This window comes from Sapajus apella, unplaced genomic scaffold (assembly GCF_009761245.1).
Source record: "Sapajus apella isolate SASKATOON/1434 unplaced genomic scaffold, GSC_monkey_1.0 scaffold77, whole genome shotgun sequence".
Classification (NCBI taxonomy): Eukaryota; Metazoa; Chordata; class Mammalia; order Primates; family Cebidae; genus Sapajus; species Sapajus apella.
Window position 1 is genome coordinate 216,547 of NW_022437017.1, and position 25,205 is coordinate 241,751.

Here is a 25,205-nt window from a genome sequence, read left to right on the forward strand (position 1 = left end):
CCCAGCTAATTTTTTGTAGTTTTAGTAGAGACAGGGTTTCACCATGTTGACCAGGATGGTCTCGATCTCTTGACCTCGTGATCCACCCACCTCGGCCTCCCAAAGTGCTGGGATTACAGGCTTGAGCCACCGCGCCCGGCAAATCTTACATTTTTAATATAATTTTTTTTGAGACGGAATCTCACTCTGCCACCCAGGCAGTGGCATGATCTCAGCTCACTGCAACCTCTGCCTTCCAGGTTCAGAGTGATTCTCCTGCCTTAGTCTCCTGAGTAGCTGGGACTACAGGCATGTGCCACCATGCCCAGCTAATTTTTGTATTTTTTAAGTAGAGACGGGGTTTCACCATGCTGGTCAAGATGATCTTGATCTCTTGACCTCATGATCTACCAGCCCCGGCCTCCCATAGTTATACATTTTAAAATAATTAACAGCATAAAATTGGATTGTTTATAACCCAAAGGATAAATGCTTGAGGGGATGAATACCCCATTCCCCATGATGTGATCATTACACATTGCAATACTGTTTCAAAACACCTCATGTGACCCATAAATATATACACCACTATGTACTTAGAAAAAATAAAAATAAAAAATTTAAAACAATGAATTAATAATTTTAGAAAAACAAAATAGAACGAAACCAAAAACAAACAATAATGAATCAGAGTTAAACAGGCAGGGATAGGTTTTATAGGACTTCTGATGTAGTGAAGTAGTAGGAGAGTCAAGGATACATTTTATTTTCCAGAGCCCCTGAATGCTGCCTCTTACTCAGAGGAGGAAGGCTCGAGGGAGATTATTGGAGGGGAAGTCAAGGGTTATGTTTGTGTCTGGCCATGATAAGTTTGAGCCAAACAAGGGAGGTGTTGAGCAGGCCATTGGACCTAGGAGTCTGGAGCTTGGGAGAAAGTTCTGAATGCAACTTTGAAAGTCCTTAGCATATGGAGACCATTTAAAGACCTGGTTCCAGAAGAGGTGACCTGGTTTCAGGGTGAAGGACAAAATATATCAGAAGAAGAGGGTTCAGGAGAAGATTGGAGGCTGTCCACCTCTGAGCATAGCAAGAGGAAGAGCCTGCAAAAGGCTGGGCAGGCCAGTAAGGTGGGAGAATAGGTGGGTGTCCTCTCCTGGTAGTTTGCAGGAGAAGGCATTTCGAGATGGGAACATTGGTCAACTGTGACACAGGTCACTCACACTGAATGCAGGTTAACTGGAGAGTTGGGCAAGTGCTTGGTCACTGGGGGCCTTGGAGAGCTATTTCATCAGAGTATTCATGAGAATAGCTTACATTGAAACGTATTCCAAATAAATGATAAGACCTTACCTAGGGGACAGTGTTACTTTTGCAACTGCCAGGTGTAACCACTGAAACAACCATTCTGTGAGATCACTTCTTAGTGCTTCTAGAATTCACATAGGATGGGATCATTGCATACATGTTACTATACACCTTGCTATTTTCATTGAACATTTCATACACATACACACATACCTCTTATTTTCAAATAGATTCATAATTCATGGTGTGACTCTACAATATTATATTGATCTTTATCCTAAACCACTGGATCACATGTAGGAGTATATTTCTGATACGATTATTCTATTCCATCAATGTATTCATTTGTCTTTCTGCCAAAGCCACATTATCTTGATTCAGCTTTGTTGTCATCCATTTTTGTTTGTTTGTTTGTTGTGCTTAGAATTGTTTGGCTATTTGTTTGCCTATTGCAGATCCTTTCCATATTAATTGTATAACACAATAATAAATTGCTATTTTTTTGTCTTTTCTTACCCCTCATTTTTTTTTTTTTTCAGATTCAGTGATCTTTTCTTTTAAAAATAGACAATAGTAAAAAATCCTTTATATTTACTCAAGTAGTTAGCTTTTCTGGTGCTTTTCATTCTTCACAGATTTCCATTTGGTAACATTTTTCTTCTGCCCCAGGAATTCAATTGACAATGAGCAAGTATGCCGATTACAAACACGTTTAGTATGACTGAATAAAGTATTTATTTTCCCATTATTTGGAAAGATATTTGCTGAATATAGAATTCTTGATTGGCAGATTTGGTTTTTTTTTTAGTTTCTTAAAAATTTTTCTCCATTGTCTTCTGGTTTACATTGTTTTTGATAACAAGTCTGTAATCAATTTTTGTGTCTCTGTAGTTGTCTTTTTTCTCCAGTTGTTTCCAATTTTTTTCATTATCAGTCGAGTGTGGTGGCACACGTGGTGTCAGCTCATATTTTCTTCCCAGCACTTTGGGAGGCTTAGGCAGGCAAATCACAAGGTCAGGAGTTCAAGACAAGTCTGGCCAACATGTGAAATGCCAAAAACACAAAAAATACAAAAATACAAAATACAGCCAAAAATACAAAAAAATAGCTGGGCTAAAATACAAAACAAAAATACAAAACAGCCAAAAATACAAACAGCCAAAATACAAACAGCCAAAAATACAAACAGCCAAAACATACAAAACAGCCAAAAATACAAAAAAATAGCTGGGCGTGGTGGCACATGCCTGTAAGTAATCCCAGCTACTCAGGAGGCTGAGGCAAGAGAATCACTTGAATCCAGTAGGTGGAGGTTGCGGTGAGTTGAGATTGCACCACTGCACTCCAGCCTGGGCAACAGAGCAAGACTTCATCTCAAAAAAAATTTTTTTTTTCATTATCTCTGGCTTTCAGAAGTTTGATGATGATGTGCCTTGGTGTAGGTTTTCTCATACATATTGTGCTTGTGGTTTGTGGCGCTTCTTGTATTTCTTTTTTTTTTTTTTTTAGACCCAGTCTCACTGTATTTTTTCCAGTGAGCAAGTACTATTTCTATTATTAAAAATAAAGTCCACAAATGTAGCATTTTTTTCTTTCTTTCTTTTTTTTTTTTTTTTGTACTTTCTGTAGAGAATGGGTTTCTTTCTTTCTTTCTTTTTTTTTTTAAAGAAAGAAAGAGAAAGAGAAAGGGGGAGAGAGAACAGGAGTCTTGCTCTATTGCCCAGGCTGGAATGCAATCTAAAAATAGGTATTAAAAACCTCTTTTATGCCGATAATTGTGCTTAACAGCAGAGACAGGAAGGAATAAGGGAAGAAAACAACAAACAGCCAACCAATATTTCATTTAAGTCTGTGAAATGCTATGCAAATGCTGAAGACTGATTTACTTCCAATTATGTGGTCACTTTCAAAATAGGTGTAATATGATACTGAGAAAAATGTATGTTCTGTGGACCTGGGGTGAAGAATTCTATAAATATTCACTGAGTTTACTTGTTCCAGGTCTGAGTTCAAATCACAGATGTCCCTGCTAATTTTCTATCTCATGGATCCGTTGAATATTAACAATGTGGTGTCAAAGTCTCCCACTATTATTGTGCGGGAGTGCAAGTCTCTTTATAAGTTATTAAGAACTTGTCTTATGTATCTGGGTGTTCCTATTTTGGGTGCATATGTATTTATGATCATTGACTCCTGTTGTTGCATTGATCCTTTTACCATTATGTAATGTCCTTCTTTGTTTCTTTTAGTCTTTGTTACTATTAAAGTCTATTTTGTCAGAGACAAAAGTTACAACTCCTGTTTTCTTTTTTTTTTTTGCTCTCCATTTGATTGGTAAGTCTTCCACCAACCCTTTGTTTTGAGTCTTTGTGTGTCCTTGCTTATGAGATGGATCTGGATACAGTGAACCGATGGGTTTTGACTTTTTATTCAATTTGCCTGTCTGTATCTTTTATTGGAGCATTTAATGCATTTAAATTTAGGATTGATATTTGTGAGTTTAATATTGTCGTTTAATGCTAGCTGGCTATTTTGCCCATTAGTTGATATAGATCCTTCATTATGGAGATACTCTTTACCTTTTGGTAAGTTTTTGGGATGACTGATACTGGTTGTTCCTTTCTGTGTATAGTGCTTCTTTCAGAAGCTCTTGTAAAGCAGGCCTGGTGGTGATGAAATCTCTGAGTCCTTGCTTGTTTGCGAAAAATTTTATTTTTCCTTCATTTATGAAGCTTAATTTGGCTGGATATGAGATTTTGGGTTGAAAATTCTTTTCTTTGAGGTTATTGAATATTGACCCCCACTCTCTTCTAGTTTGTAGGGTTTCAGCTGAGAGATCTGCTGTGAGTCTGATAGGCTTCCCTTTCTGGGTAACCTGACCTTTCTCTCTAGCTGCCCTTAGAATTTTCTCCTTTATTTCAACCCTGGTGAATCTAATGATTATGTGTCTTGGGGTTGCTCTACTTGAGGAATATCTTTGTGGTGTTCTCTGTATTACCTGAAGTTGATTATTTTCCTGCCTTACTAGGTTAGGAAAGTTTTCCTGAATAATATCCTGAAGAATATTTTCCAGCTTGGATTCATTCTCATGACATTCAGGTACACCTAGCGAACGTAAATTAGGTCTTTTCACATAGTCCCATATTTCTTGGAGACTTTGCTCATTCCTTTTTACTCTTTCTTTTCTAATCTTGTCTTCTCGTTTCATTTCATTAAGTTGGTCTTCGACCTCTGATATCCTTTCTTCTGCTTGATCAATTCGACTGTTAAAATCTGTGTATACTTCTCGAAGTTCTTGTATTGTGTTCTTCAGTTCCATTAATTCACTTATATTCCTCTCTAGATTGTCTATTCTCGTTAGCATTTCGTCAAATCTTTTTTCAAGGTTCTTAGTTTCTTTACATTGGGCTAGAACATGTTCTTTTAACTCACAGAAGTTCCTTATTATCCACATTCTGAAGCCTAAATCCGTTAACGGAATGCACTCGTTCTCCATCAGGCCTTGTTCCCTTGTTGATGAGGAACTGTGATCCCCTGTAGAGGGAGAGGCATTCTGATTTTGGGTATTCTCAGCCTTTTTACGCTGGTTTCTTCCCATCATTGTAAATTTATCCACCTGTCGTCTTTGTAATTACCGACTTTCAATTAGGTCTTTGAGTGGACGTCCAACTTGTTGATTCCCAGCGCCGGAATCTGAACAATCCACTGCGCCAGGCAAAACAGCGGCGTTAAGATTCGTGGTGCTTTTCTGCCCGGGAATCTCCTGTCTGGCTTCCTTCTTGAGTCCCTTTTTCAATCAGCTGAATAGGCGACTCTGCCTTCCTGGAGCTCCAAACGTCGACCAAAAGGGGACCCAGTCCCGTTTACTCTGCACCAAGAACTGCCACGCTGGGGAGCCGGCAAAACCGCCTCACCGGCCACAAGAGTCACGCTGGTGACCCGTGGGGCTTCTCCACTGGGAATCTCCTGATCCGTGAGCAACAAAAGTTCGTCTGAAAGTGTGGCGTCCTCTCGTTCTCTGTGCTTTCACTGGGAGCTACAATCCTGAGCTGCTAGTGATCAGCCATCTTGGATCTCTCTCCGTATTTCAAGGTTTATAGTTTTCATCTAATTTGGAAAACGTGGCTGATTTAAAAAAAAAAAAAAGAAAGAAAGAAAAAAAGAGAGACAGCGTGTCATTCTGTTGCCCAGGCTGGAGTGCAGTGGTACAATCTCAGCTCACTGGCAACCTCCACATCCCAGGTTTAAGAGATTCTTGTGCCTCAGCCTCTGGAGTAGCTGGCATGCACCACCACATCTGGCTAATTTTTGTATTTATTTGTAGAGATGGGGTTTCGCCATGTTGGCCAGGCTGGTCTTGAACTTTTAACTTCAGGTGATCCGCCCGCCTCGGCCTCCCAAAGTGCTGGGATTACAGGTGTGAGCCACCACGTCCGGCCTCTGATCATTTTTTTTAACCTAAAACACAGGTTACTTGTACCTGTGTAGTCACTACTACACAACTCATTGATGTTCTGTTCATATTTTTTGGTTGTTTTTTGGCGGATATTTCACTTTTAACACTTTCTACTCTATTCTCTCTCTCTCTTTTTTTTTTGGGTCATGGTCTTGCTCTCTCACCCAGGCTAGTATGCAGTGGTATCATCATGGCTCACTGAAGCATTAAATTCCTGGAATCAGGTGATCCTCCCACTTCAGCCTTGAAGTTGTTGGGACAACTTGCACCACCACCCTGCACTGTTTTAAAATTTATTTGGAGGCAAGATCTCACTATGTTGCCCAGGCAGGTCTTGAACTTCTGGCCTGAGGGGATCCTCCCACATCATCCTCCCAAGTAGCTGGAATTATAGGCATGAGCCACCATGTCTGGCTCTATCCAGTGTATTATTATTATTTTATTATTCTTTTTAGACCTGGAGTCTGGCTATGTTGCCACCGTTGAATTTTAATTCCTAGGCTCAAGTGATCTTGCCACCTCAGACTCCAGAGTAGCTACATGTAGATACCAACATGCACAGCCCTCTCCAGTGTAAGTTTTTATCCCAGATATAGTTACATTCATCTCTAGTAACTGGAATTGTATCTTGTCTTTCATCTATAAGTTGTGTGGAAGTAACACATAGTAACACAAAATTTGTCATTGAAATCATTTTTCTTTTTCTTTCTTTTTTTTTTTTTTTTTTTGAGACAGAGTTCTGTTCTGTTGCCAGGCTAAGTGCAGTGGTGCAATCTCAGCTCACTGCAACCTCTGCCTCCTCAGTTTAAACAATTCTCCTGCCTCAGCCTCCTGAGCAGCTGGGATTACAGGTGCATGCCATCACTACTCACTAATTTTTGTATTTTTAGTAGAGACATGGTTTCACCATGTTGGCTAGGATGGTCTCGATCTCTTGAGCTTGTGATCTGCCTGCCTTGGCGTCCTAAAGTGCTGGGATTACAGGTGTGAGCCACCAAGGCCGGCGAAATCATTTTTAAGTGTGCAATTCAGTAGCATTAAATACGTTTATAATGTAGTGTGACTATCTCCAGAACTTTTTATCACTCCACACAGAAACTCATTACCCAGTAAATAAAACAGCTCCTCATTCCACCTTATCCTCAGGCCCTGATAATCTTTCTTCTACTTGCTTGCTCCATGAGTGTGACTGCTCTAGGTACTTAATAAGTAAAAGCCTACAATATTTGTCCTGTGTCTGACTTATTTCACTTGGCAAAATGTTTTCAGGGTTCTTCATGTAGCAGAATGTACCAATAATTCAGTTTTTTGTGCCTGAGTATTCTATTTTATGGATAAACCACACTTTGTTTATTCACTCATATGTTGACGAACATGGGGGTTATTTCCACAATACTATTTTGGTTATTGTGAATCAGGCTGCCATGAAATTGGGGTATATGTGTCTGTGTGTGTTTCTGATTTCTATTTTTCTGGATATATACTTAGGAGTTGAATGGCTGAGTCACAGAGTAATTCTAAGTTCACTTTTTCAGGAATAGTTATACTGTTTTACACAGTGGCTGCAGTATTTAACATTCTCCCCAGCAATGCATGAGGTTTGCCATTTCTTCCATCCACTCCCAAATTGGTTGTGTAATAGCCACGTCAATGGGTTTGGATTGGAATTTCACTGTGGTTTTGATTTGCATTTCACTGACAACCAATGATGGAATGATGGGGAGCATCATTTCATATGTGTAATTGTCATTTCTATCTCTTAATTGAACAACTTCTTTCTTTTTTTTGAGACGGAGTTTTGGTCTTTTTGCCCAGGCTGCAGTGCAATGGCATCATCTCAGCTCACCACAACCTCTACCTCTTGCGTTCAAGTGATTTTCCTGCCTCAGCCTCCAGAGTAGTTCCGATTACAGGCATATGCCACCATGCCTGGCTAATCTGTGTATTTTTAGTAGAGATGGGGTTTCACCATGTTGACCAGGCTGGTCTCAAACTCCTGACCTCATGATTCACCTGCCTCGGCCTCCCAAAGTGCTGGGATTACAGGCATGAGCCACCGTGCCTGGCTAAGAATGTATTTCATGATCAGCTATACAATTACTTCAATGGTCTGATTCAGCCCACAAAGGTATGCCAAAATGAGAAATAATTTCCATTACTCCTTACTTCACCATTCATACATGAGCATGTGTAGCTGTACAGCATTGAGCCCAACCATTAAACATGCAGACAATCACCAAACAATGAGAATGGCCTTAAGCTAGAGAGAAACTAATCCATTTGGAATAATGTGAGGGCCAGCATGGACTTTGGAGGATTCTCTGAGGTATGTTGGTTTCATTCAGCAATTGGGTGAGACTTACAAGTAGCACACTGGGAAATAATTGGGTCAGAAATTTTGCGCATGCCAAGGCAGACAGAGCCAGTTGCCTTTTAGATTATTAAGTAGCCATGATCTGCATCTATGTCCAATCCAGTGGAAGATTAGCACAAGGCAAAAGATCAAAAGAAAGAAGCTACAGTGTGATTGGCCTAATGTATAATCTGTCCAAAGCTGTCTGCCCTTTGTACCTATTGGTCTTTTTCTGATTATTGAGCTTTTACTCAATAATATAAGTCAAGGATAATGGCAGGTTTGTAAATTCAGAGGAGACAAGTTGCCATTTTTGGCTTCCTGTTTAGCAGTCTTTTTTTTTTTTTTTTTTTTTTTGGGAGAGAGTTTGTCTCTTTTTTCCCAGGCTGGAGTGCAGTGACAATATCTTGGCTCACTGCAACCTCTGCCTCCTGGGTTCAAGCCGTTCTCCTGCCTCAGCCTCCTGAGGAGCTGGGATTACAGGCACCTGCCACCACACTGGTTAATTTTTGCATTTCTGGTAGAAATAGGGTTTCACCATGTTGGCCAGGCTGGTCTTGAACTCCTGACCTCAGGTGATCTGTCTGCCTCAGCCTCCCAAAGTGCTGGGATTACAGGCATGAGCCACTGCGCTCAGCCTTTTCTTTCTTTTTCTTTCTTTCTTTCTTTCTTTTTTTTTTTTTGAGATGGAGTTTTTCTCTTGTTGCCCAGCCTGAAGTGCAATGGTGCGATCTCAGCTCACTGCAACCTCTGCCTCCTGGGTTCAAGTGTCTCCTGCCTCGGCCTACTGAGTAGCTGGGATTACAGGCATGAGCCACCATGCCAGGCTAATTTTGTCTTTTCAGTAGAGACACGGTTTCTCTGTGTTGGCCAGGCTGGTCTCAAACTCCTGACCTCAGGTGATCTGCCCGCTTTGGCCTCTCAAAGTGCTAGGATTACAGGCATGAGCCACTGTGCCTGGCCAGCAGTCTTTTAAGCCCTAGAGATGTAGTAGAAGTCTCCTTAGTATGGGCTAGATGGAGTTTCGCTCATTACTCAGGCTGGAGTGCAATGGTGCGATCTCGGCTCATCACAACCTCCACCTCCCGGGTGGTATCCTCTAATACCAGCAGGTATTAGAGGATATCTTTGTGACAGAGGGTTGGGGAAGGAGTTCTCTCTTTTTTCTTTTCTTTTCTTTTTTTTTTTTTTTTTTTTTTGAGATGGAGTTTCACTCTTGTTGCTCTGGCTTGAGTGCAATGGCTTGCTTGATCTCAGCTGACCACAACCTCCACCTCCCGGGTTCAAGTGACTCTCCTGCCTTAGCTTCCTGAGTAGCTAGGATTACAGGCATGTACCACCACGCCTGGCTAATTTTGTATTTTTGGTAGAGACGGGTTTTTTCCATGTTGGTCAGGCTGGTCTCAAACTCCCGACTTCAGGTGATTGACTGCCTCGGCCTCCCAAAGTGCTGGGATTACAGGCGTGAGCCACCACATCTGGCCTGTGTTTTGTTTTCTTTTTAAAAAAACTCAGAAATAAACATCCTAATTCAGAAAAGCATGGTGTTGCCATAGAGCTGCCTGCCAGGAAATCAACTACTTACTTGCTGCCATTTGTAAAAATGTATAAAATCTGTACATAAACTCCTGACAATAAGTTAGTTTGATATATTGTCCCCTCTTTTAACGTGTGTGGAAACAAATAAATAGAACATTGTTCCAGGAGCAGCTAATGTGAGGAGTGAGGGGTGGAGCATCTCATAGAACAGTGGTTTATTCTTCAGGGAAGAGTTTCTGAGATAATAGAGTGTGTGTGTGTGTGTGTGTGTGTGTGTGCGCGCGCGCGCGTGTGCGTGCTTTTTTTTTTTTAAGGAAACAGTATCATTTATGCATTAGTTATACTCAGGCATCATTTTTTAAACAGAAAATGCTGTTTTCTAGAAGTCGATTAAAGATTTCATTTCATCTATTGACATCTCATGTTCACCTCCTTTCTATTTAGCCATGGGGACCAGCTTCTAGTTCATAACGCTTTGTCTGTTTTATGAGAGGGAGTTTTGCTATTGTTGACTGGAGTGCAATGGCGCGATCCCGGCTTCAAGCCATTCTTCTGCCTCAGCCTCCCCAGTAGCTGGGATTACAGGCATGCGCCACCACGCCCGGCTAATTTTGTATTTTTAGTAGAAACGGGGTTTCACCATGTTTGTCAGGCTGGCCTCGAACCGAACTCCCGACCTCAGGTGATCCGCTGGCCTCGACCTCGCAAAGTGCTGGGATTGCAAGCATGAGCCACCGCGCCTGGCTCTAATGCTTTTAAGTCTAGTATTCTGACTTCATAAACATACAGAGAAAGGCGAATGCTTTCAAAATCAAAGTCTAATGTCTCGGCTTTTGCTTGGAACGTTTTTTTAACATGTAATGGCATACGAGGGAACATTTCCATGCCCTACAAAGGGGAGAGGTATTTTGAGATCTCAGAGTTAAATCCTTAAGTGTCCTCATCACCAGTTTCTAACCCATCCCAGGACTCAATTCTGTGAATTATGGTCTGGCTTCCCAGCTTGGGAATATGTTTGAGCTCCTGAAAGGGGTCTGCTTGTGAACTGTGAGTGCAGCAGGCTGCTTCTCTGAGCTAGTTTAAGTTTTTGCTTTTCTTCTCTCTCTCTTTTTTTTGGACACGGAGTCTTGCTCTGTCGCCCAGGCCGTGGCGCCATCTCGGCTCACTGCAACCTCCGCCTCCAGGGTTCTCTTTTAATTCTTTATGAAATATTGTTGCCATATAATTCCAGTTTTTCCACATACTTAACAATTTTATTTTGCTGTCGTGTTTTTACCTTCTGGGCTGAAAATGAGTAGATTGAGAGATAAGGTGAGGGAAAGGCTTGGCCATGTCGCCAGCAGCCTCATCCCAAATTCCTGATCCCTGGAGGACATCAGTCCCTGTCTCCTGCCGCAGGGTGGCCTGTGCGCCCTGGGTTTCCCTCCTGCTCCGAGGCCAGGGAATGGCTCCACTGGACAGGGAGCCTGAAATTCCCTGCACCCACTTGTGAGTCCCTGTCCAGGAGGAAAAAGCAGGAAGAACTTACCGAGTACAATCAGGAAATGCTAAAATGCAAACGTCACTTCGGGAGGGGTAGGGTCACGACGTTGGGAGGAAGCCCGCCTTGCCAAGGGCAGTGTCTGGAACCTGTTCATCCGGCTCCACTCAGCGCTGTAAGATCGCTTCTTTTGTCAATCAGTCGCCAGGGGGCGGGATCTGGAGCACTATCCAATCAGGGACGAGGGGCGGGGTTGTGGGAACTGTCAATCAGGCACGCTTTGGGGAGGAGGGTGCGACGTTCAAAGAGCCCGCGGAGTCTTCACCACGCCCCTGCGCTCCGAGTCCTGACTCTGTCGCTGAGGGAGAGACGCCCTGGAAGGTCTGTATCAGCGTCTGTGGCGCTGGGACCCACACTGGACACTGGCGTGTAGGGAAGACATCCGGACACCTGGAAGCTGGAAATGGTGAGTGTGCGGGGTCCGGGGTCCCGAGGCAAAGAAGGGTCTGGTTAGAACCGGCCGGAACCGACCGTGAGAGGACCCGGGCCTCGCCCTGGGCGACTCCGGGGTCTGCAAACCCAAGTCCCCCAGCCCTAGCTCGGCCCTCGGTCCCCTCGGCCGCATGATGGGGCCGGGCTGGCAGCCGGGACCCCGGTGTCCTGTCCTGTCCCTGCGCGGCCACTGAGGTCCCGGCGCCCTCTCTTGGGCAGTTCCGCGCCCACAGCCCCGCGCCTCCCCAGATTGTGCGGCTGTAACCCGCACAGGTTCGCGGCCCGAGTCACCGCACCCAGATGCCGAGAGCTGCAGCAGAAACAGTTTAATAGGGAGAGAGGGGAGGACACCCTAGATCCGCCTCGCTGAGAGGTTTGGAGGTGGGGTGTTTAGGGGTCTGGTCGGGGGCGGCTGGGATGTGGGGTCGCTGGTTGGTGAAGAAGTGAGTGGCGAATCTTGGGTCGGGAGGTGAAGAACCGTATTATTCTGCTGAGTGGGCTCCCTTGTGGGGTCTTCAGCCTGCTTGGCGCCAGCCTTTCCGCTGGCATTGAGAAAGAACTCTGGCGACTCTTGAGCAACTCTCAGAGATCTTATCCCCAGGGACAGCGGGGAAGCCGGTGTCTGCTGTGACCTGACTCTCAGGGAGGCGGCCCCGTGAGGCGGCGGGGCTGAGGGCACCTGGTTAATATCAACTGCAATCTCGCCTCCAGCCTGGCTCGCAGTTCCTGTGAACCCGGTGAGGACGCTGCACGGTGACGATGGAAGGGTCCCTAGGCAGAATCCAGACTCGTGTGTGGGGTTTGTGCTTGGAAAGAGGAGCTGTGATCCGTGGGGTCCCCAACACCTTCTTTCTTCCCAAGGGCTACCAGTCTTCCAAAGATGTGGGCAACAGGGTCTCAAATCCATCACCCTATCCCCTCATCCTAACTCCTCCTAGGGCTGGCAGTAAATCCCTTGGTTTCCAGAGCCTTCCCCAGACTTTCTCTCCTCTCAATTCACAGCAACTTTATGAACTCGTTCCTCAGGCAATATTTCAAACAGAGGCATTATTTTAATTGTAGCTTGTATTAACATAGCAATGTATGGCTCTTTTTAAAAGATTTGTTTTGTGTTTGTGAACATTTCACATGTGAGGAAGCAAAGAATAACCACTTGAATCCAGTGTAGGAAAGAAAAGTATGTGTGTGTGTGGCTGTCCTTTATCTTGTCTACACAGAGATACTTGTAAAGAATATTTTCAGTTGAGGTTCCTCTTTGCAAATTGTACAGGGTGATCTGTCCTCAGCCCACTCTCTGTGGTATCCTGGTCCTGGGTTACAGAACTGTTTGAGTCTACTCCACGATGCCCATAGCTGCTGAATCTTTTGTAGTATGTAGTGAACAGCAGCTTTGAATCACTCCTCCCAGAAGACAGCCTGAGGTGAGGGGTGGGACCTTATAGGGGAGCAGCTGTGTGCCGTCAGGGTGGGAGGAGTTCCCTGGTATACTGTTTGTCAAAAAGTGAAGCCCTTAAAACATTCAGCTTTTCTTCCTCCAATCCCAGTTTCCATTCCTTGGGGACACATGGCTGGTGAGCCAGCTGGTTGGTGGTATTGAGGGTAGCATCTCCTGAGAGACTAGTTATGCAGCAGTTTAGTGAGCAGGATGGGGGTGGGAGATGTCCCAAGTGATAGAGGACCTGAAGTGACACTTGAGTCAGATTTGTCTGCATTCCAGTCAGCCCCTCCCTGCATTTATCATCTTGAAATGATTTGTTCACTCATTTCAGCTTCAGCTTTTTAATAACTGCAAAATGCATTTTATCATTAGGGCTTAATAAAGAAGAGAAAGTATGTTCGAAGAGGCAAGAACAAGTTGGGGTTTCAGAAAACAAATTACATATTTAGTCCTATGTTTTATTATTATTTTTAACTTTTATTTACTTTCTTTTGAGATGGATTCTCGCTCTGTCACCCAGGTTGGAGTGCAGTGGCAAGATCTCAGCTCACTGCAGCTCCATCTCCTGGGTTCAAGCAACCCTCTCACCTCAGCCTCCTGAGTAGCTGGGATTACAGATGTATGCTACCATGCCCAGCTAATTTTTTTGTATTTTTAGTAGAGACAGGGTTTCACCATGTTGGCCAGACTGGTCTCAAACTCCTGAGCTCAAGTGAACCACCTGCCTCAGCCTCCCAAAGTGCTAGGATTACAGGAGTGAGCTACCACGCCTGGCCTCAGGTCTGTTTTTTTATTGGACAATTTCAAATGGAATTTCATGGCCTAGGAGTGAAAAGAAGTTGGGAAACACTGTTTTTTATTATGACTGCAGAAAAATGAATACATTTTCCAAGAAAATGTGGTGGATATATTGATGAATTATAAAGATTTACCAAAATGTTAGTTCCTCTCCTTTGTAGAGTGGAGCATTTGAGACAGTGAATAACTCTATTCTGTTCCTGTTATTTGGACTTGACATACTAATGCAAAATTCTGTGGGACAGGACTTTCCAACAGCTAAAGAACTCAAATATCATTATTTACTTACTAAATGATTTATTATTATGGAAATGATAAATTAATGACATTTGTTGTCTGAAACAGATAGATACTTATGCTTTTCCTGTTGAACTATAAAATATAGGTTCTTTGCAGTTTCCTTCTCTCCTATAAACATAAATGCTGGATTGGAGTGATTTTTCTGGATTCATCACACATAAGTAATTTGTTTTTAAATACCCATGTAAGGCATGTAAAGGTAAGTGAGTAGACTTGACTGGGGTGGAGAAGCCTGAGACCACTGACTCTGAGCTAAGGTCAATCTGGAGCCTGCAGAGAGAGGTCATTGAAGACCCAGTTGAATTGTTTCTTCCTGGGGAACCTTCCTGGCAGGTGACCCAACCTGTTCATTCCAAACATGGGAGGAACCCTTTATGCTGAGAGAAGCGACAGAGCACTGGAAAGTTGAAGATCCACAGGCAGAGACATTTAGGGTGATGCCCTGTCTGAGGTTATCTTTGTTACTGTTGTGGGGCTGTTGCTAGACATTCTCAAATAAAATAAATCTGGATTTGGGTAAGAAGTGACTTCATTCTGGCTGGGCGCGGTGGCTCACTCCTGTAATCACAGCACTTTCGGAGGCTGAGGCAGGCGGATCACGAGGTCAAGAGATCGAGACCATCCTGGCCAACATGGTGAAACCCCGTCTCCACTAAAAATACAGAAAAATTAGCTGGGCGTGGTGGCACATGCCTGTAGTCCCAGCTACTCAGGAGGCTGAGGCAGGAGAATTGCTTGAACCTGGGAGGAGGAGGTTGCAGTGAGCCGAGATTGCGTCACTGAACTCCAGCCTGGCGCCTGGCGACGGAGCAAGACTATGTCTCAAAAAAAAAAAAAAAAAAAAAAAAAAAAAATTCATTCTAAAAAAAAATTGCAAAAAGAGAAAACAACCAACAATAAGATCTGCAAGGATCTCAAAGCTTAGGCAGAAAATTGCTTTCCTTTTTTTTTTTCTTTTTGTTTCTGGTTTTTGAGACAGAGTCTCATTCTGTTGCCCAGGCTGGAGTGCAGTGGTGCAGTCTCAGCTCACTACAACATCTGCCTCCCAGGTTCAAGCGATTCTCCTGCCTCAGCTGGAACTACAGGCATGTGCCACCACACCCTGCTAATTTTTTGTTATTTTTAGTAGAGACAAGGTTTCGCCATGTTGGCCAGGCTGATCTTGAACTCCTGACCTCAGGTGATCCACCCACCTCGGCCTCCCAAAGTGTTGGGATTACAGGCATGAGCCACCACGCCTGGACTTTTTAGTTGTTTGAGACGGAGTATTGCTTTGTCACTTAGACTGAAGTGCAGTGGTGCGATCTCAGCTCACTACAACCTCTGCCTCCCGGGTTCAAGTGATTCTCCTGCCTCAGCCTCCTGAGTAGCTGGAATTACAGGTACCCGCCACCACACCCAGCTAATTTTTGTATTTTTATTAGAGATGGGTTTCACCATGTTGGCCAGGCTGGTCTCAAACTCCTGACCCAAAGAGATCTACCCACCTTGGCCTCCCAAAGTGCTGGGATTGCAGGCATGAGCCACCACACCCAGTCAGAAAATTGCTTTTCTTTTTTTTATTTGAGACAGAGCCTGTCTGTCTGTTGCCCATGCTAGAGTACAGCTAGATCTCAGCTCACTGCAACCTCTGCCTCCTGGGTTCAAGCTATTCTTCTGCTTCAGCCTTCCGAGTAGCTAGGACTACAGGCACATGCTACCACACCCAGTGAATTTTTTGTATTTTTAGTAGAGACGGGGTTTCACCATGTTAGCCAGGATGGTCTTGATCTTCTAACCTCTTGATTCACCCACCACGGCCTCCCAAAGTGCTGAGAGCTACCACCCCAGCCGAAAATTGCTTTTCAAAGTGAAGAGCAAACAATATTAGAAAGAAGGTAGGAGAGAGAGCAGGATGGAAGGTGAAAATCAGATCCTACATCAGAGAATGTTTCACCTTGACTTCAGTCAGTTCTTAGGAGGGATTAAAAAGGGTTTTGTGGCTGGGCCCTCTGCATTGCTTTGACTATGAGCCTCTTTTTAACCTTTAAGAAGACCAGACAAAAACCCCTCCAAATTTCCACTTTGCCTCAGAAATGATTAGCTGAATAATTTTGTCTTCACTAACCAGCCTGCCTAAAATTAATATAAAGCAAACTTTCCTTAAATTTTTCTCCTTCCTACTAGACTCAGTCTGAGCCAGCACACAATCTCTTCTTTTTTTTTCTTTTTTGAGATGGAGTCTTGTTCTGTCACCCAGGCCACATGATCCCAGCTCACTGCAACCTCCGACTCGCCTCCTGAGCTCAAGTGATCCTCCCACCTCAGCCTCCCGAGTGGCCATACAGGCATGCACCACTATGCCCAGCTAATTTTTGTATTTTTCATAGAGATGAGGTTTCACCATGTTGCCCAGGCTGATCTTGAACTCATAGACTCAAGTGATCCGCCTGCCTTGGCCTCCCAAAGTACGGAGATTACAGGTGTGAGCTGCCTCACCTGGCCTGAAGTGATTTATTTAATTCTAGCTGTTAACCAGGATTACAGAGCTGGGGTTAAATCAACAGTATTAGAGTCTGCTTTTACATTCACTGTGTTTGTTTAATCAGAGTATTGTACAAATTTAAAAGTCTGTTTGGGCTGACTTAGAGAACCTTTTGGTTCTGCATGATGGACGAAGGGCTTATGAATCTGAGAGTTTATTTGGGTCTGTGATATAATATAGTTTTCAAAAATATTTGGTCTTTTTTTTTTTTTTTGAGTCTTATTCTGCCACCTAGGCTGGAGTGCAGTGCATGATCATGGCTCACTGGAACTTCCATCTCCTGGGCTCAAGCAATCTTCCTGCCTCAACCCCCTAAGTAGCTGAGACTACAAGTGTGCACCACCATGCCCAGATAATGTTTGTATTTTTTGTAGAGACAGGGTTTCACCATGTTGCCCAGGCTGGTCTTGAACTACTGACCTCAGATGATTCTCCTACCTCAGCCTCCCAAAGTGCTGAATTTATAGGCATGAGTCATGGTGTCCGGCCTAAAAAATATTTGGTCATTGTTTCTAGGTCCCAGCAAAGAAGTCCTAAAATCCTTGAATTTTTGTGAGTGATGGGAATGTGTTTTGTTATTCCCACCAAGCTCTTGTCAGACCTTAGGTAAAGTTATGCTAATTAGGTGACTCATAGTGAGGTCACTAGGTAACTTCAGGATGGGGACTGGTGACCTGAAAGAGCAAACACATGATGACAGGATTGGAACTTTAAGCCCCATCTTCTGACCCCAGGAAATGGAGGGAGGCTAGAGATTAAGTTGTATAAATTTTTTTTTTTTGAGTTGGAGTTTCACTCTTGTTGCCAGGCTGGAGTGCATTGGCGTGATCTTGGCTCACTGCAACCTCCGCCTCCTAGGTTCAAGTGATTCTTCTCCCTCAGCCTGCTGAGTAGATGGGATTACAGGCATGTGCCACCACACCTGGCTAATTTTTGTATTTTTAGTAGAGACAGGGTTTCTCCATGTCGGGCAGGCTGGTCTCGAACTCCTGACCTCAGGTGATCCTCGCACCTCAGCCTCCCAAAGTGCTGGGATTACAGGTGTAAGCCACCGCGCCTGACCAGTTGTGTAAAATTTATTGAACAAAGACATTGGGGCCGGGTGAGGTGGCTCACACTTGTAATCCCAGCACTTTGGGAGGCTGAGGTGGGCAGATCACGAGGTCAGGAGTTGGAGACTAGCCTGGCCAATATGGCGAAAACCCATCTCTACTAAAAGTACAAAAATTAGCTGGGCCTGTAATCCCACCTGTCAGGAGGCTGAGGCAGGGTAATTGCTTGAACCCTGGAGGCGGAGGTTGCAGTGAGCCAAGATCTCACCACTGCACTCCAGCCTGGACAAAAAGAGTGAGACTGCATCTCAAAAAAAAAAAAAAAAAGAAAAAAAAGACATCATTGGGACAGCTTTCAGGTTGGTAGACACATTGATGTGCTGGGAAGGTGGTATCACTCAAGAGGGAAAGCTTTACCCATCCCTGCCCTTTCCCTTGCTGAATACCCTTTATAACAAACTAGTAACCTTAAGTGTTTTGCTGAGTTTCATGAGTTGTTTTAGCCAATTATTGAACCAGAGGCTGGTGCTGTTGTATTTATACTGAGTTGGTTAAAAGGTTAGTTCCTGGGGCTTGCAAATGGCATCTGCAGTAGGGGCCTGTTGTGGGACTGAGCCCTTCAGTAAGAAACTTATGGGATCTGTGTTAATTCTGTGTGGTGTAAGAATTGAATTATTGGACACCCAGTTGTTGCTGGAGAATTGATTGGCGTTCAACAAATGGCACACCTTTGTTATCAGAAGTCAGAGGCACCACAGGTCAGAGCCTTACGTTGACTGAGTGTCTGTTATTCATTAGTTTATCCCATGTGAATCCAGCTGCATAGTTTTCCCTCTTCTGAGTTTTCAGTTAGTTAATATTACGCTTACTATACCATTAATATTATGCTGATTTTTAGTTTCTTTGCCTCAGTCTGTTTGATACATGTTGCTGTCTGAGGCTATGAGTTACTTCACTCTCATGTTCCACTGCTCATAAGACTTGAATTGTTTCATTTTTGCTGGACTTTTGCTGGACTTTGTTGACAATGTCATCTTTGTTTTTGTCCCCAAGTGCTAACACTTTATAAATTTTGTACATATGGGGGAAAATGTGCTGGGTTGTAGATTATGGATAGATATTAATTTACTAGGAAAACCTGTTGGCATGTATAGATTAACTGGCAGACCATATGTGCATGTGTGTTTATTGCTTATAAATACTTACCTCCATGTGATTATATGTTGCTTTTTACTGACTAGCATTGGAGTTGAGCTTTTTCCTTATAGTCTTTCATCTTCTGTGAAATAATTTTCAGCCATTTTCTCATTAATTAGTTGATTCATTTATGTTTGAGTCAGGGTCTTGCTCTGTCACTGAGGCTGGCTGGAGTAGTACAGTTCTGCAATCACAGCTCACTGCAGCCTCAGACTCCTGGGCTCAAACGATCCTCCTGCCTTAGTCCCCCATGCAGCTGGAACTACAGGCACATGCTACCATCCCTGGCTAGTTTTTACATTTTTTGTGGAAATGAGGTTTTGCCATGTTGCTTAGACTGATCTCAAACTCAGGCAGTGTTGGGAAGACAGGCATAAGCCACATACAACTCTACGGGATTTTCATACAGTTGAATTTTCCAGTCCCTTCCTTTGGGACCTGCTTTATTTTCTTACATAAGAAAACTCAGTTGGGCATGATGGCTCACACCTGTAATCCCAGCAATTTGGGAGGCCAAGGCAGGCAGATCACTTGAGCTCAGGAGTTAGGCCAGCATGGGAAACATGATGAAACCCCATCTCTACAGAAAATACAAAAATTAGCCAGGCATGGTGGCTTGCATCTGTAGTCCCAGCTACTCAGAAGGCTGAGGTGGGAGGATCACTTGAGCCCAGGAGGCTGAAGCTGCAGAGTCATGATTGAGCCACTGCATTTCAGCCTGGGTGACAAAGTGAGACCCTGTCTAAAAAAAGAAAATACAAAAAAAGAAGGAAGAAAGAAAACACTCCATATTGTTGAATCAGAAAACATTTTCCTATAGCTTGTGAAAGTGTGCTAGTTTTGTCTTTCACAGATATTATGTTTTTCTACTTTAATCTTGAGGTCTCTCAAGACACGGGCTATAAACTCTATCCCTGCATTGGAGGATCCTGAGAGGTTTGGTTGTGGATATTTATATTTTGTCTTTCATGGGTTACTTCTGTTGTTTGAAATGAAAGCTGCTGAGACAGAAGTGATTTGATAAAGGATTTTTGGAAGCCAAATTTGAGGATTAACCCAGAAAACACACCAACAAAGCTGGGTGTGTTCCAAAGTCTATTACAAGTTCGCTACCTTTATAAGAAAGCTTAGGAGAATTAGAGGAGGACTCCCCACATTGGACTTGTCCTTTTAATTTTTTTTTTTTTTTGAGACAGAGTCTCGCTCTGTTGCCAGGCTGGAGTGCAGTAGTGCGATTTTGGCTCACTGCAACCTCCGCCTCCCGGGTTCAAGCAATTCTACTGCACCACCACACCCAGCTAATTTTTGTATTTTTAGTAGAGACAAGGTTTCACCATGTTGGCCAGGATGGTCTCGATCTCTTGACCTCATGATCCGCCCGCCTCAGCCCCCCAAAGTGCTGGTATTACAGGCGTGAACCACCGCGCCTGGCCATCTTTTAAACTTTTAATTTAATTTAATTTTTTTTTCCCTCCAACTGGACTTATCCTTTTTATTGGAGGGTACAATAGAGAGGTTACAAACAATAGGCTATGGATGACAGCTTGCAGGCTAAAATGGTCTGTGAGGAAGACAGTCAGCAAAATTTTATGATTCAGAAAAAAATCAATGTATTTATCAGTGTCAGTAGGTTACGTGTTAATTAATACAGCAATAGATTGAGGAATTCACCATAAGATTTGAGGAGCTTGGCTGGGTGCAATGGCTTACACCTATAACCCCAACAATTTAGGAAGCTGAGGCAGGAGGACCACTTGATCCCAGGAGTTTGAGACCAACCTGGATCACATACAGAGACCCCATCTCTACAAAAAATTAGTCAGGCATGGTAGCACATGCCTGTAGTCTCTGCTACTTGGGAGGCTGAGGATGGAAGATTGCTTGAGCCTGGGAGTTTGAGTATGCAGTGAACTGTGAATGTGTCACTGCACTCCAGCCTGGGTGAGAGACCCTGTCTGAAAAAAAAAATTGAGGCACTCACAATAAGATTCTTTACTCGCCGGGTGCAGTGGCTCACGTCTGTAATCCCAGCACTTTGAGAGGCTGAGGCAAGTGGATCACCTGCGGTCAGGAGTTCAAGACCAGCCTGACCAACATGGTGAAACCCCGTCTCTACTAAAAATACAAAATTAGCCGGGTGTGGTGGCGCATGCCACCTCAGAAGGCTGAGATAGGAGAATCACTTGAACCTGGGAGACAGAGATCACACTTAAGATCGTGCCATTGCCCTCCAGCCTGGACAAGGGCAAAACTTCATCTCAAAAAAAAAAAAAAGATTCTTTGCTAAGGGACGAGATGTAAGCCCTGAATCATAAGACCTCCCCAAGCAGGTTAATTTGAAAGCCTTCCAAACATCACTTATAGGATAGTACTTCTTTATCCTGCCAGGTGACCTAATGCCTAAATATCAGACCAGTAACCCAGTTTCCCTCTTAGAGGAAACTTGTTTTTCCTGGTGGATACCTTATGGCCCATTGTCTGACCAGTTTTTATTTTATTACTACCAAGATAGCCACTGCCAAAATAATCTTACAAAGGAAGCCCCGACTGGGTAGAAATTAGATTCAGGTATGTTGGTCAGGTAAGACACAGAGGAAGCAACTCAACAAAATGCAAGAAATAACAGAAACCATGTATTACTTAGAGATGCCAGAAAGAAGAGGTTAGCATGCATTGAATGCCAGTAGGTACTGGGAAGCCATCCAGGACATGTGTATTTTGCCGTGTGATTTTATAAGTTTTGCCTTATATATTTTGATAATTTGTTTTATGAGCATAGATATTAAGAATTAGTGTCTTCTTGTAGAATTGACTTCCTTATCTTTTTGAAATCTCTTCATCCCTTGTATCTTTCCTTGACCTAAAACCTGATTTATCCGAATTAATTTTTTAATTTTATTTTTATTTTTTGAGCCAGAGTTTTGCTCTTGTTGCCCAGGCTGGAGTGTAATGGCATGATCTAGGCTCACTGCAACCTCTGCCTCCCGGGTTCAAGCAATTCTGCCTTAGCCTCTTGAGTAGCTGGGACTACAAGGCACCCACCACCACACCCGGCTAATTTTTGTATTTGCAGTAGAGATGGGGTTTCACTATGTTGGCCAAGCTGGTCTTGAACTCCTAACCTCAGATGACCCACCTGCCTCACCCTCCCAAAGGGAGGGACCCTGGGTCTCTCACCCAGGCTGGAGTGCAGTTACAGGCGTGAGCCACCGAGCCTGGCCTTATGTGATTTAAAATAGCTATTCCATATTTCTTTTGATTAGGGCTAGAATGGCATTTATTCCTCCATACCTTTATATTTGTGTCTTTCAGTTTAAAATGGTTTTCATGTACACATTGCTGAGCCTTGTTTTATTTGTTGGTTTTTTTTTTTTTTTTTTTTTTTTTTTTTGAGACGGAGTTTTGCTCTTGTTACCCAGGCTGGAGTGCAATGGCGCGATCTCGGCTCACCACAACTTCCGCCTCCTGGGTTCAGGCAATTCTCCTGCCTCAGCCTCTTGAGTAGCTGGGATTACAGGCACACGCCACCATGCCCAGCTGATTTTTTGTATTTTTAATAGAGACGGGGTTTCACAATGTTGACCAGGATGGTCTCGATCTCTTGACCTCGTGACCCATCCGCCTCTGCCTCCCAAAGTGCTGGGATTACAGGCGTGAGCCACCGCGCCCGGCCTTTTTTTTTTTTTTTTTTTTTTTTTGAGACAGAGACTTGCTCTGTTTCCCAGGCTGGAGTACAGTGGCACAAGCTCAGCTCACTGCAGCCTCTACCTCCCAGGTTCAAGGGATTCTCATGCTTCAGCCTCCTGAGTAGCTAAGATTACAGGATGTGCCACCATGCCTGGCTTTTTTATTTTTATTTTTTTATTTTTTTCTATTTTTAGTAGAGACGGCCAAGCTGGTCTTGAATTCCTGTCCTCAAGCCATGTACCCACCTCGGCATCCCAAAGTTCTGGGATAACAGGCATGAGTTAGTGCCCGGCCGGCCTTGTTTTTTTTATTCTATTCAGACAGGCCGTGTCTTTTTAACTGGTATATATAGGTAATACACATTTGAAGTGGCGTTAACATAATTGGATTAATAACAATAAATGTTACTGTTTTCAATTCTAATACTTGACTGTTTTTTCAACTTCACTTTTTCTGCTTTCATTTTAACTGAACATTCTATATGATTCTATTTGCTTGCTTCTATTAGTATAGTAAGCCTACTTGTTTCTTAATTTTTTTTTTTTAGATGAAGTCTCACTCTGTCGCCCAGGCTGGAGTGCAGTGAGGTGATCTTGGCTCACTGCAACCTCTGCCTCCCGGGTTCAAGTGAGTCTCCTGCCTCAACCTTCCGAGTAGCTGGGACTATAGGTACCCACCACCATGCCCGGCTAATTTTTTGTATTTTTAGTGGAAATGGAGTTTCACCGTGTTAACCAGGGTGGTCTTGATCTCCTGACCTCATGACCCACCCGCCTCTGCCTCCCAAAGTGTTGGGATTACAGGCATGAGCCACTGTGCTGGGCTGTTTCTTAAATTTTATTAAGTGAATTCTCTAGAGTTTGTAGTATACCATTTGCAGTGAATGGACCTTCAGTTTCAAATAATGCTATAGTGGCTTTGGAAGTAGTATTAGTATTACTTACTGTTCCAAATTCCTTCCTCCCATTCCATATAACATCACTGTCATTCATTTGCCCTGTTGGAAGCTGTAACTACCCAATACATTACTAGTATTATTTCAAACAAATTTGTATCTATTAGATCAGGTAGGTATAAGAAAAGCATTCCCTAATACATCTGGGTGCTTTTCAGTACCCTAATTTCTGAAGGAAATTTTATCTCCAGCTTTTCTTCCCAAGATTTAGTAGGTCTGCTGTATGTCTTAATTATAATCTGTTGTTCCAGGTGGTTGCAGGCTTTTTGTGTATTTTGCAATGTTTTGAAGTAGTTCTTGTCATGTTTGACCCTGATTGAGCTCCATCATTGATGAAGTAGAAAAGAGAGCCTCATTTCACACCTTTGGATAATCCCCATACCAATTAGAAAATACAAAGGCAATAATTTGCAAATGAGACCTGATTTGCTCTCTCTGGGGATCCACAATGAAAACTTTGTGTCTGCTTCAAGATTGGCTCTGATGTGGGGAGGGATTGAGCCAAGGACAAATAAAAACTTACAAAGCTTTTCTACCATTTTTTGCTTTCCTTTTTCTGTTTATCTCCTTGTTAATAGTATGGGATGCTGAATATTATAGTTTCAAAATTCTTTATCTGTTTTTGGAAAGCTGTAACTTTCTTGGTTAGAAGGTTTTTGTTTGCTTGTTTTTGAGATGGAGTCTCACTCTGTCGCTAGGCGGGAGTGCAGTGGCAGGATCTCGGCTCACTGCAGCCTCTGTCTCCCGGATTCAAGTGATTCTCCTGCTTCAGCCTCCAGAGTAGCTGGGATTACAGACAAGTGCCACCATACCTGGATAAATTTTTTTTTTTTGTATTTTTAGTAGAGATGGGGTTTCACCATGTTGGCCAAGATGGTCTCAATATCCTGACCTTGTGATCTGCCTGCCTCGGCCTCTCAAAGTGCTGCGATTACAGGCATGAGCCAATGTACCTGGCCAGTTTTTTTTTTTTTTTTTTTTTTTTTTTAAAAAGACGGGGTTTCACCATATTGGTCAGGCTGGTCTCGAACTTTTGACCTCAGGTGATCCGCCTCCCAGAGTGCTGGGATTACAGGCGTGAGCCACCACGCCCACCTACCTGGCCAGTTTTTAACCTTTCAGACATTTGTGACTTTTATTAGATTTGGTAATGTAATTTTTGTTGGCTACTAAAAGTCTGTTTAGGAATTTAGGGAATATAATAGATAATCATGAGAGGGGACATTGAGTTTTTTCTTAGAATATGTGCAATCTTTCCCTGTCTTTCCTTCTCCTTTGTCATTATCCAATGAAAAATTTGTAATTTTTCCATTGAAATAGTGAGTTTTTTTATGAGTCTTTTGTCATGCTTAACTACATTTGTTCTAGAGGAAACTAGCTGCCAGTTTCCAAATGTTCTCTCTTAGTGTAATTGCATAGGATGAGCTAAATATCCCAAGTAACAAGTTGGAACCAAACATGTGAAACATTAGCTACTAGGATCTCTCAGTAGTGATCCAGTGTCCAGAGCGGTTTTTTTGTTTTGTTTTGTTTTGACACGGAGTTTTGCTCTTGTTACCAAGGCTGGAGTGCAATGGCGCGATCTCGGCTCACCGCACTCTCTGCCTCGTGGGTTCAAGCAATTCTCCTGCCTTAGCCTCCCGAGTAGCT

The 25,205-nt window shown here is 43.3% G+C and overlaps 2 protein-coding genes across 4 annotated transcripts in view; one reads left to right on the forward strand and one right to left on the reverse strand.

The window, feature by feature from the left end:
* ZNF441 (zinc finger protein 441) overlaps positions 1-25,205 on the reverse strand; it is a 142,079-nt gene that overhangs the window by 20,196 nt on the left and 96,678 nt on the right. The gene's annotated exons all lie outside the window — the stretch shown is intronic.
* The window catches only part of ZNF823 (zinc finger protein 823), a 20,361-nt gene continuing 6,535 nt past the window's right edge, over positions 11,380-25,205 (forward strand). Inside the window, exon 1 of one of the 3 annotated variants that reach the window (XM_032251665.1) lies at positions 11,380-11,578. In XM_032251665.1, the coding sequence (XP_032107556.1) occupies positions 11,576-11,578 (3 nt within the window). In that variant the 5' untranslated portion in view covers positions 11,380-11,575. Of the gene's footprint in view, positions 11,579-18,005; positions 18,475-25,205 lie in introns of those variants that run through there. The other 2 variants (XM_032251666.1, XM_032251664.1) reach the window with 2 other exon arrangements.